The following is a 17,771-nucleotide window of genomic DNA, read 5'->3' on the forward strand; positions in this document are numbered from 1 at the left end:
AGAGAGAGAGGGGGAGAGATAACAGTCAAACAAAGCCCATTATAAAGGTCAACAATGAGACACGCGTCATACAGACCTGGTGTTAGGGAAGGAGCACTCGGAGCCGTACTCCTGGACGTGCATGCCAAAGAAGCACACGTCCACACCGTCTATCTCCTCAAAGGCAAAAAGTGCTTTGGTTCTGTAGGGAAAGGTCTCGGGCATTTCCCCCGCGTCCACAAACCTGAGGTGCAGCGGAGGAACACAAGCGTTAATGTGGGAGAGAAACACGAGGCGTCGTCTGCTTGGGTGCTGAGATGAAGACACAGGAGTCTTCTTCATTCCATTCCAGTGTACGACTCAATGTTGCCTGTGACGGCAGTGAGGACAGATACTCTGATTATTGGGTGCATGGAAATGTACTCCAGGTCGAGAGGAGCCCAGAAGTTCCTTTGTGTATTTCTGTGTTTACTAGCAGGGGAGAGTATAAAGGGACGATTCAACACCAGCGGCCTTGAGTCAGAGAAACGTCAACAGACTCCTTGGAGATAACAAGACTCTGAGCTGAGGGCCTCCTCCCTCCCAGGACGGGATGAGCATCACACACACACACACACACACTTTGATCTCGTCAGGCCAAACAGTGAATAGTCTACTTGCAGGGTGTGTGCGTGTGTGTGTGTGTCATGTAGTCAGACATGCAGGTTCCATAGTGGCTCTCAGACTTACAGAGACAAGAAACAAGTTCAGAACACAAAACTAGAGGTGCTGCATTAACAACTAGCTTTGGTTCAATAAGGAAGGAAGGAAAGTGCTTGTCTGCCCCATATTGATTACTGATGGATACATATTTAGTAAAACAAACCATGATGCAACATATTGAAGGTAATAAATGCCATTTTAAGATGATAACAGCATTCTATCTGTTACTAAATGCTTTCCGTGCAGTCGTTCAGTGCCCTCACCTGGCTTTCATGCCTGGTTTGACCTCCACTGTTTTGTCAGAGCTGGCCACCACTCGCACAAACACCTCTCCGGCCTCGGGGTGGTTCTGTCTCTTCAAGTATTTATTCACTCGATCCTCTATGTACATTCCCAGTCGTGTGGATTGTAATCCTATGTGACGGGCACAGAAGAGGAGGAGAGAACAGTTCAGCAGGCAGTTGACAGGGTTGTCTTTGACACATTTAAAGAGCGAGGCGTGGGCTCCTTTGTCTCTGAGAAGCCATTCAGTTCCGTCGAAGCACAAATAAGAAAACACCAGAGGCTTTAAAAGAGAAACCCAATGGTGATCTATGACGCCGCTCTGTGAGGGCTTCAATCTGTTGACACCATATGCCAGAAAGGTCAGACGTGTTCTCCGGGGCTACAAACATCAGAGAGGAATGCCAGTGAGACCACAAGGCCAGATCCAGAGCCACAGAGTCAGACACATGCAGGCCATATGGGGGGAGAAGGGTTAGGTTTGAGACTTTCTTCAGTAATTGAGAAACAAATATGCCATAAGCAGTTCAAACTCTTAACACGGCATGGAACATCACATGACAGACTGGTGTAGGAACCACAGGTGTGACGCTGAGGAGGCCAGGGCTTACTTTTAGCAGAAAACTTGTTGTCCTTCCGTGTTTTCCCGCTCTTCTTTAAACAGTTATCACAGATGAATCTAGAAATGGAGAGGGGAAACAGAGCTCAATGATCCTGCTTACTACCGGATAACATGAGTCATCTCTGAGGAGTAGAGGCAGGAGATCTCACCCGGACCAGATGACCTCGTAGTGCAGGACGCAGATCTGGTGCATCTTCCGTCCACAATCTTTACATTCAACAAACCTGAGGAGAAGATGTTCAGATTGAGAGAATGGATCTACCACATAGAGCTCACTCCTCCCGTACAGCATTTAACGAGTGTTAAAGTACGACATGTCTAAGTGCTTTAAGGGTCCAGGCTGCGTTTCCTCTGAAGCTCATGTATAAGAATGTAGATGAGCCAAACCGCTGAGGCAGTAAGCAACAAACATCTCCATTCACTTAATGTTCCTCCAGTTGTTACGCAGTTGCAGGTCAGACAATGCAAGTGCGCCTTTGTAGGAGGATTAAGAAGTATACTATTTTACTCGGTGGAAAAAATGTTTTGACACGGTTCCATTCAGCAGGTGGCGCTGCCGAGTCGCCCGCGGGCCTGACTGAGGCCCAAATGATTGATCTGAGAGCTCAGGAGGAAATCTGCAGCCCGGCAAAACAAAGGCACCAAAACAAAGCCAGATGTGGGTGGCAGAGGGGAAGGGTTTACTTCCAGAGATTTCATCAGGAACACACAAGTAGGAAATGCAGAAAGGTGGTTATTCATCCCACTGAGAGGCCGTGTTGGCCATCACGCAGCACTCGCATCTCTCTGTGTGTCTACTTACGGCTCAGGGTCCAGGACGTCGTTCTTCTTCCTTTCAAACTGGTCTTTTGATATCATCCTGAAGAGTCACAGAGCAGAGGGGAGGAAGAGCAAGAAGGCAGTGAGAGACAGGAAAGGAGCCGCAGCTAAAAAAACCTTTCTCTATCCAGCTCAAGCTGCTTCTTAGCCGCTAGTGTGTTTGTGGTGTTTGTTGGCCGTGTGTGCTCAGTAATAGACTTTAGTAGATTAATTTAGGTTTGAAATCCAAAACATAAGCAAGGTAATACATGGAGTCAAAGTGAGATCTGTCATTTTCATTATGAGCCGCCTGCACGTGTTCACAACTACTGTGCTGCATGTGCCCATCCTAACACAATCGTCTGCTACCTCAACCAATCAAATCATACAAACAGCGCTGTGAGCAAGGACGACGGCAGGACAAGTTGGTTGAAGTCTAAGTGTTCCTGAGCAGGAGACTGAAACTCTCTGAGCTCTGGGGGTCGTCTCCTCTAACCTCAACTCAAGAGAGTCAACAGAGAGGGGCGCCAAAAGAGTGACAGCAAGAGAGCGTCTCCTTGTCTCCTTGTGGAAGTCTTTCTACATGTGCAGATAGAAAATGTAAAGAACTTTCTGGTGTGATCATGCAGAGGTTGACTTACGTCTGTGGCTGAGCAGGGTCGTCTCCCAGAGTCACGCTCTCCCCCTGGATCTCATTGAAGCACTTCTCACAGAAATGATACCTGGAATCATCAAGCCAACATTCAGCACATTAAACATGAAACACTTATATTATCAACACAACTACTGAGTCTCTCCTGAACTTGTCTCCTCTCTTTTGTGTTTCATAACGGAGAGTGTAAACGGACGGCGCTGCAGGAGCCTCATGCTGCGTTTTATAACTACTCATGCAATCTTAAAGCGGCCAGTCAGAGAAAGGGAAGATGGATGCAGTTACGAGGTTCGTTCAGCAGGGGGAGCAAAGGGACACACTAGAAGCAGTCGTCTGTTGGCTTTGAGCAGAGAGGAGAAAGCGCCGATACGCAGCGCTGCTCGTAGCCTTAACCAAGACCGTTTATTCTCAGTTGTAATACAAGAGGGAGCCGCAACTCTGAACTCAGTCCCTCAATGCACCCTGAAGGAAAAACACATCAACACATTGCTTTAACTGCTCCCCGTGTCAGACTGTCCCAAATCTAGTGTTAGCAACACTCCAGGGCGAGTGTTTCACTTGGTGTGTGACACTGGAACAAGGCCGGTGGGATAAATAAGGTTTGTGGGCTCGCGTGGGGCCGGGCCTGAGAGGCAGAATTATTCTAGGCTGGAGCCGCCAGGATGAGACTACACCACCTGGATTGGAGCGCTCCGGCTACAGCTACAGGGGAACGGACCCCTTTGTGACTAACAACGTTCATATGGCTGCATGTAGAGCCCAGCAAAACATTTAATAGGCACCTGCTTGAGTAATAAACGTGTTTATGACCCAATTTCATTCCAAATAGGACAATATAATGTCCATACTCATCATAAAGCACAAACACATGGGTACCTGTTCTGGTAGCTGTAGTATGTGCCTCCAGTGGGGATGGTGCAGAGCTGCTTGCCATAGCAACAGAGGGTTTGAGGAGAGAACTCGTACTGCAGGTACAAACAAGATGTCACAGGAGGTTACAAATATTTTCGAATAAATAATTTTCTATGATTAAACTTGTGTAAAAAGGCGTCCTGCACACATTCCCCCCTCACCTTCCTGCCGCAGCAGTAGCCCAGGCCCTGCATGACCGGGTCGATCTCAGACTCAAACACCTCAGCCAGCTTGGAGCAGTACTTGTACACGCGAGATGTCTTGCGGTTGTAGAGCCAGGCATTGTTGAACATCATCCAAACATCATCCACATACTGCCAGGGCTCCTGGTATTGGCCGGTGTCCAGCTTGCGCTTTATTGTAGACAGGTCTATTGGGTTCTTAACGATGTCAAAGTAGTCCTAAAGACAGACAGACAGGGATCAATGCCTGGATAATGGCCTGGGGACAAATACGCTGCCTACAAGTGCAACATTCTACATTCACAAGCTTTTCTATTCACTCTACTTGTGTAATTGTGCTTTATCAATGCAAAACAACAGATCAACCAGATTGAGTTTGACATGATTTGTCTTTGATCAGCACAATAGTATTTGTTATATTTTCCCCTTCAGGTGAGGGAAACACTGAAGGCATCCAGCCTCTGGTCTCATGGTAACACCTACCGGGATGCCCAGCAGCATGGGGTCAACCGGCTGTCTGAAGGGCAGAGACTCGGGATCCTGGCGGTAAAGAGACTCCAGAGTGGGCATCAGTGCCTGCCGCAACTCCTCAGGCTTAAAGACTAAAAGAAAACAGAAGAAGAACATTGATGGGTAAGCATGTGTGTGTGTGGGGGAAATATAAAGACAAAGATATAATAGAAAACTTACAATCAACTTTAAGAGTTTAATTAAACTTACAAAGTCCTGACCTATATTTATCTATTAATGAGATATTATCATGGATTCGTCTGGTACGTATTTTAGGCAAAAGAACAAACACACATAGAGAATATAACTTAGTGTGGCTGTTCACCTGCCAACCGGAAACAGAAGGATGAAACATTGATCACACACTGTTAGGTTCTTACAGTTTGTCTATCATACGCTCCCCCTGGCCCACAGGGAGGGACTTCATCACAACGTAAACATCCTATTCATCTATTGGTTCCAGACTCACTTTTCCTCCGAGACTGAGAGGGCGACGAGGAGGTGGTGTTGTTGGCTCCGCCCTCTTCCTCTTCTTTAGGTTCCGTCTTAATTTCTGGCTTCTTCTCCTCCACCTCCATTGGCTCCGGCTTTACATCTGGCTCCTCCTTCTTCACCGGAACTGAACCGGAGTCTTCCTCAGTCTAACACATATAAAGGCAATATTGGCTCATAAATCCACAGGCATGTTGACTGATCAATTTCACTGTGGGCTGATGGCAGCCAAGGAGAAATTAGCACTTAAAGGCCCTGACAGCTTACATTAAAAGTAAAAGTAAACATGTCAAGTCAAGTCAGCATTATTCCTATAGCCCGACAGAAACAAGGCCAATTCATTTAAACAGACCCACCTCCATTTTGGGTTCAATTTTGCCGCCAGCGGCCTCAAATTCCTGCTGTGGCTCTGCTTTGATGTCCTGGACAGGCAGGTCTGCTCCGGCGTGCTGTGAATGCAGGTCAGCACTCGCTGCTGAGGCTGGAGTGGGCACCCGGTTATCCAGACTGGCCCCTGGCTGAGACAGCTGAAACACAAGGGACAAATGGAATCAAATAAAAAGCAGACACAAGATGCTCACAAAGGTTCATCGGCTGCTTTTCATGCAGGGCTGAAGTGATGACACACACGAGCGCCGCGCAAATGCTTCTCATTGCCCCCTAAAGTCGGAAGATGCAACATTTCCACGGTGATGGATGCTAAAAACAAAGTTGTGAGGATGCTGTAAAGACAGGAGGGATGTATGGGACAGGTTGGTACATGGTAGGCAGAGGGATGGCAGTTTGTGGGGAGGGGAGGGGGAGGGGCAGAGTGGAGGGCATGCTGAGGGTCTCGCTCTCACCGGCGTGGTAGGGGGCTGAGGCGGGGGCTGCGTCTGTGTTGCTGTAGGGAGCTCCGTCTGGGTTTGGGGCTGAGCGGGGCGGGGCGGGGTGGCACCCTGGGCCTGGGCGGGGCCGGGGCCAGGGAGGGTGGGGGTGGAACTGCGGCTGGAGGGCTGGGGGTGCGGCAGGTTAGTGGCCGCCCCAGCCGCGGAGGCAGAGGAGGCAGCGGGCGGAGGCGTGGAGCGCAAGGGGGGTTGGGAGGAAGCTAGTTGAGGGCCCAACGAGGGGCCAAGTGCATTCATGGGGAGGTTAGCACTCTGCTGCTGCTGCTGCTGGAGAGGACACACAAAAAGGGCAGGCGGACACACACGCACGCACACACGTATATACACACACACACACACACACACACACACACACACCACAAATAACAGACAAACATATAGTGACAAGGTCAAACATACACCAAACACCACCACACAGAGAGTTGGGTTTAGAGAGCTCCTTCTGGTTGGAATGAGAACATAAGAGCTATTAGAGGAGAGTGTGTGTTAAATCATTTGAGTTTAGTTTCCCAGCAGCTTCTCTGGATTATCATCATTAAGTGGAGAGACTACATCTAAACGGGACACATTTACTGTAAAACACCAACCAAATCCCTATCATCAGTTACCGTGCCAACCACCCCACACCCAGTTTGATGGCCCATGTCTCACCTGGGTGACTGCAGCCTGGGCCGGCGGTTGGCCCATACCCGGCCCCACAGGGACGTTCATGGCTCCTGTTGCAGCCACAGCTGCAGATCCTGGAGGGAACTGGGACTGAGGCAAAAACTGACCCTGGTTGGCTGTTTGGCCAACCATGGTCCCTCCACTGTGGGACGTCATCATGCCCTGGGCCTGAGGCATCCTGGAGGGAGACATGCCCATCTAGAGAGCAGGAAAAGGACAGATTAAGGACCGGGGTATTAAATCCTCTGCTTGTAAATAATGAAGTAATTCAAACTAGGATGGATCCTTTAGTGCTTCAATTAGTAACTCAAGGAAAGGAAAGGGCCGACTCCCTATTACCCAGAAATAAAATCTACTAAATTGTCTGTGTGACGCTCCATTTCTCCTTTTCTTCACTTGCTGTTATTTTGTCTAGCAGGTGTAATTACATGCACATCCCAAAGTTCACTAAGCAGACATGACCGACTTCCACAGCAGTTACCTGTCCAGAGCCCGAATATAAAACTACCACCAAGTACCTGTTGGTGTTGGTGTGTGTGTGTGTGTGTGTGTGTGTGTGTCTTTCTCTACGCTGTGTGTGTGTTGTGTGTTTGATCCTGCCCCTGCCTTGCTCACCGGGGGCACAGAGCTCATGTTGATCTGCTGCGGGTGATTCATGGGTGAGGCCGCTCGGGCTCCAATGGAGGCCTGGGACATCTGGACATTGGGTAGACCCATGGGACTGAACTGGTTGATTCCTGAACAAGAAGACAATGTTAAACACCGGGCATCAGACAATATAAACACAATACAGAGGAATTAGACTATCAGTGTACTGAACTCTGGTGTTTCACTGTAGGAGAACAGAGCTATGTTGAGCCAGAGCACAGTGTTCTGTGCGGAGCTTGTAGGTCAGTCACTAAAACCATGAATGAACATGAATAAAGTGAGGAAACGAAGGCACCGACTGCAGAGAAATATACACTGATGCTCCTGTACACAAAGCAACGCACAGTACAGATACACACAACCGGTCTGCTCACAGACACAAAGCCGTACCTTGAGAAACCTGCATGCGATTCAGGATCTGATTTGGCACATTGGGCAGAGGAACAGGCCCGTCTGTGAAGAATGAAACAAACAGAAGATTCAGAAGATCAAATATTAACAGCTAGAAACAAAAAGAGAAAAGCTTTATTGGACATTAATACATGAATTTGAACTCCACAACACAATGGACGGTGGCTGTGCAACGCCACAGAATGCCTGTACAGCTTTGGACTTGCACTTGCAGCTTTGTACTCACTCTGTGGTCGGGGGCCCAGGGCATTGGGCTGGGGGAGGCCAGGCTGCTGGGCTCCCTGGGTGGCCAAAGGTGCTTGATTGATGATCTGCTTCTCCAGCCTCGAACGCCTCTTCTCTTCCAGTTCCTTTTGGATTTTGTAGATTTTTTCAGCCAGGAAGTGGTAGTACTCATCCTGAGGTGAGGCACAAGGAGAGATCACTGTGATTCTTCATTACGAGTGATGGTTGACCATTTAGCAAGTTGCCGTAGGCCCACAACACCGCCGCCCAGGCCTGTTCCATGAGACTTACTCTGCTGTTAGCAGACTCGTACATGTCCCCCTCCACCTTTCTGGCATAGGCCACCAGGTTCTCCATCCGTCTGTCCTTCAAAGCTGCCGGATCAGGGGTGGGGAATATGGCTTGTACTCTGGGGAACCATGAAAAAGCAGAATAAGCAAAAATCAAACAAAAACAGCCCATTGAAAACTAAAAATCTGTGAAAATTTCCATGAATGTCACTAAGAATCTGAGTTGTAACCTACAGTCAGTGATATAACATATATCTGTATATCTATCTATCTATCTATCTATCTATCTATCTATCTATATGACAGAGTGGACACAGCTACAGACCATCAGAACTTATATTAGGGCGGCTGTTCATTTGTGTTGAAGTTGTGATTCTTTTCTCAGGACTTACAGTTTGTGTACTAGGTGGTTCCGCAGGTCCTGAGTGACGTGCTCATGCCAGGCCTTCCTGGTGCCTGTGGCAGAGACGGGCGCTGCTGTGGGCAGGCTGCCCATGGAGCCCACAGCTGAACCGTCAGAGAGCAGCTGACTGGAAGTGGAACAGGATGAGATTGAACAGAGAGGGTGAATAGAGAGGACGGGACGGATATCAAACACAGACCTCAGCTCTGCTCTGTGCAAGATGACCTCAAAGTTACACCATCAGATTTCATCAGCCTTTCTAATCAGTTTGTTGAAACCAAAAGACGGTGAATGCCAGCCTGGGTGTTTACTGACTTGTTAGTGTTGAGTGTGTTGGGCAGGGAGTCTGAGTGCAGGTTGGTCTGTTCTGAAGTGGTCACACCCATGGCCGCACCTCCAAGAGCCATCTGGTTACCTGTAGAAACAGAGCAGCGTGAGCACACCACACAGCCAAGCCAACAAGATGGGACTGAACATTTGAACAGGATTTCAGCCTGGCCGGGGGAAGAGCTGACCAATTTGGCTTCGGATGAGTTTTAGGATAGCAGAGATAGAAAAATAAATGACTTCAACATATAAGAATGAAGTGGGAATGCATGTGAAGCTGAGAACAGACAGGATCAATCAACATCTATTGGTAATAAAGGGTATTGGTAAGTTACATCTGCAAATATTCTGTATTTCCTTCTTAAGTGTGTGAATGTATTGTGTTTTTTCTGAGTTTCCCAGACTTTACCAAGTGCATTGATGGATCTCATCTGCTGCGGGAGCTGTTGTTGCTGCTGGGCCTGTGGATTCTGTCCGGCTGCAGGCTGTCCTGGGCCCGGGGCCTGCCCAGGGGCCTGGCTGCTGTACGGTAGCCCCAGAGCTGCATAGGCCCTCTGCATGGAGCTGGGGTCTATGGGGGCTGAGGTATTAATAGTGGGAGCGCTGGGCTGGCCTGCACCAACGGAGGACATGGGGTTCTGGAGGCCTGCGCTGGGAGAGCTCAGCATGGCTGGAGAGAAGAGATGGGGGGGGGATTAGACCAAAACAAGCACATATAGTAAAGCCGAGCTCATCTTATTGACTATAATGTTGACCAGCTTCTATTTGGTTCAACTGCTTAACCAGATAAGGATTTAACATTTCATTTAACGTCAACACACCGGATAGAGGTGAAGCAATGCATTTAGATGGAGACGCAGAATACTGACGAGCAATGCAAAGGCCATATTCTTCCATGCAAACACTTCAGCATCTAGCATTCCTGAGTCATACCTTGGCAGCGTGATGCAGTCACAACACTAACCTCAGTCTAAATGCTTTTAACAGCAGAAAACTGAATAAATGCATGAATCCCTTCAGGGCTCGGTGCATTAGCATTTTATTTTAGGTTCAGGACTCGGACGCACCGGGGAAAAAAAAAAATAGCTTTTGCAGAGACAAAAATTAGAGGAGGCAGAACAAAGGAATGCTGAGCTCTGTTTGCGTCGGCATAAAGGAGCACAAGCCATGACATTGTAGTCTTTAACATGCAAATGAAACGGGGACAGACCAACACTTCAACGCTCAGAGTGATGAAAGACGCTGAGCAGAGCGCTGAAAGAATGAAAGGGGGGGGGTCTACATTACCTAATGTAAACAAGCCAGAGACATACAAGAACATGGATGATTAAAAAGATGGTGGGAAAGCAAAGAGACACACAGAGAGTGAAAGAGAAAGCAGAGAGAAAAGCTGTAACGATGCACAGAGAGAGTCAAACTCAGCTGGGCTCCGGCGAGGAGTAGCAGTAAGCAGTCAGACGGCCAATGGCTCAGCGGGACTCCCTCAGCACACGCTCTCCATTTCCTCCTCCCCTCCCCCCCTCCCTCCTCACCCCCTCCCTCCTCGTGTATCAGATTACAAGCGCAGCAGGAGCCGCTCTCACTCATCCACTGGCCTTAGTCAATGTGGAGGTGCACAACGCTCCAGAGAAATTGCCTGGCTGATGGGTTTTGCTCAGCATGTGCACGTGCACGTGCACGTGCACGCACACACACACACACACACACACACGTGTGGAGAGGCCCCCCCCACGCCCCCCCCCCCCCCCCAACAGTCCAGGGGAAGAGTTAAGCGTAGACTTTGTTGTGTGTCAGTGAGGCTGCACCTGCACCTTGTACTTACGTTGCTGCGTGCGCTTGTCACTGGCATTCTTCAGCGGCAGACAGACAGGACAGTCATGCCGCGTGCAATTCTTCCAGTGAGAGATGATCTGCCTGGAGGACGCACAGTGAGCCACTACAGAGAGAGAGAGAGAGAGAGAGAGAGAGAGAGAGAGAGAGAGAGAGAGACCATCAGGTACTGCAGCATTTAAGTGGACAACATGAGTTTGTTATTGTTGATTGCTCTATTATCTGCTTGTGGAGTATCTTTATTGTTTTTCTCAGAATAAAGATAAAACCCCATGGACAGAGTGAAATGTGCCGTTGTGTTTTGTGCTCCAAAATAAGAGACCAATGGTTGGAAGTGAGAAACACAAGAGACACAGTGAGGAGACACCAGCCTGACGCAGACAGAGCCGGTCAGACGGACAACCAGAGGGCAGAAACTAAACTGAAGGGGGAACAAATGCATTCATCCCAAATGTAATGATATATGTTTGAGCTCACTGCACTGATTTCCTGTTTTGGGAGAAATGGTCCATTTGGCCCAGAGGGAAGGGAAGCTGGGCCATCAATGAGGAAAGTGAGCGCCTTCCTCTCAGCCGACATGCCAACAGCTCATCCAACAAGAGCCAGCATGCAGGCTGCCTCACACAACAACATGCTGCCCAATACACCATGGATGTATAGATTTAGCTTTCAATAGAAGTGGATTATCTTGCATTTGGTATGCAGTGATAAAGCAAAGGTGTCAGATTGAGCCCCGGAGCCAAACCAGGCCCCAGTAACCACACACACACACACACACACACACACACACACACACACACACACACACACACACACACACACACACACACACACACACACACACACACACACACACACACACACACACACACACACACACACACACACACACACACACACACACACACACACACACACACACACACACACACGACTCCAGGGTCCCTCAGTAAACCTTCAACAGGCTGCAGCTCGGTCATGTGAGGGACAATAAGTGGATGGGGAGAAACAGAATCTTGCTCTGTGTCAGTGAGATTTGGAGCTGAAGGAAATGAGCTGGCACGCACAAGCACACACACTTAACACACCTTGGCCCCTGGTTTGAAATGCAACTTAAACACTGCGAGTCCAGGAGCAGTGCGAGCGAGGGAGCCAAATTTAAATAAGACTTGCTTGAGGGCGAGTTTTCATTACAGAAATGCTGGAACTGACACGAGGACGGAGCGGAGCAGGGGCGGGGGGGGTTCACAATCCAGCCAACGCCGAAATGGAAAGGAGTAAAAGGACGGACGGTGGAGTGAGCGAGTCACAGTGGCAGGCTGGCTGGCAGGCAGGTGGGCGGTCAGTGTTGGGCTTTGTGTGTGGATGGAAATCCCCCGGTGCCGTGTCTGGATTAGGCATGAGGATCCTGGTGTGACCAACAGGGAGTGAAGGGTCTCGTATGCTAGAGGGCCAGGCTGTGCTGCTGGCCTCAGCAGAGACCAGCAAAGGGAGGCTGGGACATTAAAGAAAGAGGCTGCAGGATTTAAAGGAGGCAGCAGCATTCCCACATTATTAAAGGGCATATTCAGCCACACTGAAGACAACTGGGACTGGGCTTCTTGTCTTCTTGCCTTTTTTGTTTACCTGTTTTGTTTCTCCCCCGTGTCTCCCTCCCCCCCTTTTCCTCACCCCAGCCCATGATGCTATCCGAGCTGCCTGCACGGTTGTATGATGTCATCCTGTACCTGTACGAACTGTACCTACGTGTTCCATGAACACTGATGTCATCTAAAACTCTACGGTTACATTATTGTGTCATTCCTCGTGACCTTTGCTGGCTGTGGAGAGCTGCTGTCAATCATTCTCTTAATTAAAGTGAACATTACACATCCTGGTTGTCTTTCTGGGTTTTGTTCTCTTCTCTCCCCCCTGTTTGTAAATAAAATAATCAGTTTCTGGCCTAAATGTCCCACATGGACCAAACTAACAGAGCCGAGGCTTCACTGCATCACTCGGATACAGAACACAATTAATTCATCACCACCAACGCTATTATACACAGCCCCACTGTAGAGGTCATTAGCTCCAATCCCCGTTTCCTCATCTCCTGATGCTTTTTGTCCACATCTGGATCACATCTTATTGGTCCCATTCAATATTCCCCTTCCCTTTTCTCTTTCTTTCTCGTTTCTTTCCTTCCTTCTGTATAAAAAACAATCTCATGCCTTCTTTAATAAAAATATTTGACACATAAAACAGCGCGCGCACACACACACACACACACACACACACAAGTGGTCAGGTTGAGAGAAACACACTGTGCTCTAAATGATCTTCTTTTAAACGATCTTTTAAATGTCAGATCTGTCACTCACCCTGGCAGGTCTTGCCGGCCTGGCAGTGCGTCATGTGGTTGAGGACGTTCTTCATGGTGCGGCAGTGGGGCAAAGCGCACGGCCTCACCTCTCCGTTGGCCTGCTCCCGCCGCTGACACTTGTGTGCGTGGAGCAGCAGGACCAGCTGCTGCTGGATCAGCTTACGCTTCTCTGGATCGGCCGTGGGGCCTGCCGATGGCACGGCCACGCCACCGCCGCCGCCAGCCAGCATGGCTGCCTGCTGCTGGGGCTGCTGCTGGAGCTGCTGCATGGATAACAAGGGGGATCAGAGAAGTTCTGCATCACACTTCACACTCGGGATGTACTGACCATATGAACAAACAGCATACATATTAACAGGTAAACATAATTCTGTTCTGTTGTACAAAACCTGTTTCAACAGATCATCTTGGATCTCAAACAGTTACAACATTAAAGGCATACAGGACAGCACATAAGCCTGCCAGCACCACGCAGCTATAAAGGCTTGATCGTCTGTGATAACCCATGAACACAGACTAATCTGCTTTACTGCCATTGATTTACTTCAAATACTTGAACCAGTCTAGAGGGGCTGAAGTTCATGATCACAATGTCTAACAAAATAATAACAATGACTATTTTGGTCTTCCAAACTTCAACAACATGCTGCAAATCCATGGAGGAAGGAAATCATCTTGGCCTCCACAAACCTTCCATATGCTGATCACACTCAAACACAGCTACACATCAGAGTCCTCAGTGCTACACACACTCTGAGTCCAATCTGGGAGAAGATTAGTGCAGTGAAATCCATGTGTCCATAAAGGCTGAAGGAAACGTTGCGTTTGTGTGCGTTTGGGGACGATGGTCTGTATTGATTGAGCACTAACCGTGTTGGGCACGCTGGTAACAGCTGCCCCTTTGAGCTCACTGGGGAAGGGTGGAAGGCTGTTGGCCAGGGCCGCCTTGTTCTGGAGCTGCTGCCCAGGCCCCGTGTTACCCTGACCGTAGGGCTGGGCCCCGTATGGACCCCCATTACTGCCCAGGCCCATCTGGAGAGACCAGAGGAGAGGAGAGAGAATGAATACAAGCTCAACAACCACAATCATGAAATGAGCCAAATAGACAATCTGTGCTACAAACAAGCAAAAGAAACCAAATTCAGTGCTTTAGGAGGCGGCCTTAGCTGTGGTTTGTGCCGCTGGAATGTGAGACATCAAATACCTTTGGTCCTCAAGACATCACTAACCACTTGTTTGGATCAAAAGGCAACACTAGAGCGAGGCTATGTCCCCGTGAGCAAATACATCCATATGACACTAAGATGCAGTGATTGTGTCCTCTGCCTCTCTTGCAGACGGTTCCCACTGTGGTCACCATGGCGTTGTTAGGACATTCAAGCAGGAGGTGGCTTTAGCGGGGCAGCAGGTGTGACCGGATCAAGATGTTTCACCTCCTGCTTTAGGTCCTTGACTCCTCCACGAATGATCGGTTTGAAAATTGTCATGGGATTTCTTCCTGTATTTAATGAAATGATTGAACTGAAACTTCTAACAAATCCTTTCCCCAGGACGCAGAAGGAGCTCCTCATCTCGAGAAGGGACCAATCTGCATCACTCAGTTAAGATGCTGAAGATGGACTCATGCTATCAGTGTCTGACTTTAGAAATGGCTGATTAGTAGGACGGCACAATTAGTTTAATTAAGATAAAATGAATTGCACCCATTAGTGGACTAATGCACTCTGCTGGGGCTTTGCTCCAAACCAGAAACAGAGAGAACGCTCGCCCAGGACAACAGCAGAACTCATGAAAACGGCCTACTTCAAAGGAATACACCACAACTGTCTGATGCACAACCTCATGAAGAGACCAGACTTCCTCTTCCTCTTCCTCAGCTGTAGCTGGTGGACTCTGTGACAGTGAAAGCGTTGCTGAGGAGCCACAGTTACACTTCTCGGTGAAGCCACACAGCCCCTCTGCTGTTCTGAAGCTTACTTCATTTGTTAGATTTATGACATGTTTTAAGATCGTGACCCTGGTGGGAATAAAATCCTGGTGAGCGCCGCGCTCTTCACAAATCAACTCACTGTTGCTCTTTCATCCCCTGAGCTGCTGGCAGACCAGAGCAGACTCAGTCATGCCAGGCAAGGCTGTATCCCCTCAGGCTGTTGACATCGCTCCAACAGACCAGATAAAAAAGGCCCAGCTGAGACGACCAGACACTGGCAGGCTTTCAACACAGCTGAGCAGGCTGACACACACACACGCACGCACACACACACACACACACACACACACACACACACACACACACACACACACACACACACACACACACACACACACACACACACACACACACACACACACACACACACACACACACACACACACACACACACACACACACACACACACACACACACACACACACACACACACGCCCCTCCACTTCGCTGGTCCCATTCAGTCACCACTCGCTGACACGCTCCACACATCAGCAGGCAGGATAGTTGCCAGCGATCATCTGGGCGCTCTGCTGCCAGGGTGGAGCATTCAGCCTCCCTGCCCTCCGTCCTTCCTCCTCCTCCTCCTCCTCCTCTCAGCCTTTGTCATTCTAACTGATTAAGTGCTTCACAATGCCCGTCTCTCCCCCAAGTGACTGACAGGGCAAACGGCCAGCCAATGAGCCAGAGAAAGAGAAGGGAGGGTTCATGCTTACACAATAACAAAGGGAGGACGGGGCGCCAAGGACTGACAGCAATCGCACACACACACACACACACACACACAAATGCCCAGAAAAAGATTTACAACCTGCGATTAAAGGCCGACAGCAGGAGTCACACACACTGGGATGGTGGTTTTAGCCTCCTATACCCTCTGTGACATGATAATCACAGGACACATGGCGAGCTCACCACACACACACACACACACACACACATGCAGGCTTCCTCCTTCAGTCAAACATTTCAATCTCTTAGCCAATGTCTTTACATCTTTACATCCTTTCATCTACTTTGTGGTCAAATCTTCTGTGCAAACTCTCTCTGATGAAGAATTCCCACACACACATTGACTGTCCTCGTTCACTAGCTTGCACCGTGTGCGTGTGTGTGTGTTGTGGTTACAGACAGCTTTTGTGTCTTGGGTCTGATACACAGCTAACAGAAGAGGTGGTTTCCTTCTTGCTTCCCGTGAAACCACATTGGTGGCGGTCTTTGGTAAACAGTGTGTAATGCGACACACACACACACACACACACACACAAACACATAAATTGACCATCACACTTTGTGTTTCTCTTTCTGCAACCTTCCAAACCGATCGGTTTCACTGTCCAAGTTATTTCCTCCCCAGCTCTGAATGATATGAATGGATCCCTCTCTCCAAAATAATGACTTTCTCCTCAGACTGGACACGCACAGAGCTCCATGACAGCATGATCATGGAGCAGTGGAGAGTGAATGCGTGCCTCACCTTGTTCATGTTGCCTGCCTGCTGGGCTGCACTCAGGGAAGCGTGAGCTCCCATTGGCTGCCCTCCCTGGGTGAGCGTCTCTGCCAACGCGCTCCCTGCACCTCCTGGTCCCGGTGCTGCTCCTTGCATTGTCTGTGCCTGGTATTGTAGTCCAGCCACCCCGGCTCCGCGGCCCCTCCCGACCCCGGGTCCTAGGCCGCCGTTCATCACCTGCCCGGGCTGGGGCTGCCCCCCCTGGGCCAGGAGCCCTGCGTGGCCCTGGTTATTGTTCATCATGGCCTGGTTAAAGCCAGTTGTGTTCAAACCCATGGCTCCAGTATTGTTGTTGTTAATTTGCCCAGCTACTCCTGTAGGTGTGCCTGCCTTCTGGGCCGGGTGATTGTTGGGGGAGCCCTTCCCCAGTGGTGTGCCGAGCTGAGGGCCCATACTGCCAGGCTGGGGGCTAGCAGAGTTCAGTCCCGTGCCTGCGATGCTTGACGTGCTACCGGCCCGAAGGAGCTCAGAGAGCTGCTTGTGTTTGGCGGCTGCATCTGGAACAGTGGTGGCTCCTGACCCGGGTCCAGGAGCTGCCCCGCCGTTGGAGGGCATCCCACCCATCAGGCCCAGGTCACTTCCATTAGGGATCAATTCATCTGGAAGATCATTCTCCAAATCATCCCAGGAGAGAGACCCCAGATCTATTGGGAAACAAAAGAAGAAGATGGTAAGTGCTAGCAAAAGGCAGGGAAAGTAAGAGACACAGGATAGTGAATGATACAAGTGCAAAGGCAGAAGGATGGGAGACTTAATAGGAAACATTACCAAAGAAGACGGTCACAGAGTGCAAAGGAAATATCCTTCCCAGCTCAAATTCTTACCAATATTCATAGTTCAAGGTGCTGGTGAGCCAATATGCTAATGAGCCGTGTGCTACAGTGTTGGCCCCACGGCAAAGAGACAAACAAACAGCTCCATCAATCAGAGCATCAACGCCGGCTGACAAGCCAATTCTAGAGAGGGGCACATGGAGTCCATGCTGAGCCACTTAGAGACCTCTGAGTCACACTGTGTAGCGCTGTGAGTTTAATGCTGGTGGATTAACAACATACAACAGATACTTTTATTTTGGACCACTGATAAAAAATGCTAA

At 49.3% G+C, this 17,771-nt stretch overlaps 1 protein-coding gene across 2 annotated transcripts in view; it reads right to left on the bottom strand.

Moving 5' to 3' along the window:
• crebbpa (CREB binding lysine acetyltransferase a) overlaps positions 1–17,771 on the bottom strand; it is a 29,387-nt gene that overhangs the window by 4,436 nt on the left and 7,180 nt on the right. Inside the window, exons 2-24 of one of the 2 annotated variants that reach the window (XM_076167265.1) lie at positions 16,643–17,319; positions 14,048–14,209; positions 13,176–13,440; positions 10,811–10,924; positions 9,398–9,658; positions 8,977–9,076; positions 8,651–8,788; positions 8,260–8,377; positions 7,970–8,141; positions 7,723–7,785; positions 7,300–7,421; positions 6,670–6,882; positions 5,488–5,658; positions 5,109–5,280; positions 4,613–4,731; positions 4,109–4,348; positions 3,912–4,000; positions 3,025–3,105; positions 2,388–2,444; positions 1,735–1,809; positions 1,575–1,642; positions 945–1,095; positions 77–223 (exon numbers count right to left, since the gene is read on the bottom strand). In XM_076167265.1, the coding sequence (XP_076023380.1) occupies positions 77–223; positions 945–1,095; positions 1,575–1,642; positions 1,735–1,809; positions 2,388–2,444; positions 3,025–3,105; positions 3,912–4,000; positions 4,109–4,348; positions 4,613–4,731; positions 5,109–5,280; positions 5,488–5,658; positions 6,670–6,882; positions 7,300–7,421; positions 7,723–7,785; positions 7,970–8,141; positions 8,260–8,377; positions 8,651–8,788; positions 8,977–9,076; positions 9,398–9,658; positions 10,811–10,924; positions 13,176–13,440; positions 14,048–14,209; positions 16,643–17,319 (3,775 nt within the window). The remainder of the gene's footprint in view (positions 1–76; positions 224–944; positions 1,096–1,574; positions 1,643–1,734; positions 1,810–2,387; positions 2,445–3,024; positions 3,106–3,911; positions 4,001–4,108; positions 4,349–4,612; positions 4,732–5,108; positions 5,281–5,487; positions 5,659–6,669; positions 6,883–7,299; positions 7,422–7,722; positions 7,786–7,969; positions 8,142–8,259; positions 8,378–8,650; positions 8,789–8,976; positions 9,077–9,397; positions 9,659–10,810; positions 10,925–13,175; positions 13,441–14,047; positions 14,210–16,642; positions 17,320–17,771) is intronic. The other variant, XM_076167266.1, reaches the window with a different exon arrangement.

Source organism: Genypterus blacodes, unplaced genomic scaffold (assembly GCF_046128005.1).
Source record: "Genypterus blacodes isolate CSIRO-AG114 ecotype Tasmania unplaced genomic scaffold, CSIRO-AGI_Gbla_v1 ptg000157l_1, whole genome shotgun sequence".
Classification (NCBI taxonomy): Eukaryota; Metazoa; Chordata; class Actinopteri; order Ophidiiformes; family Ophidiidae; genus Genypterus; species Genypterus blacodes.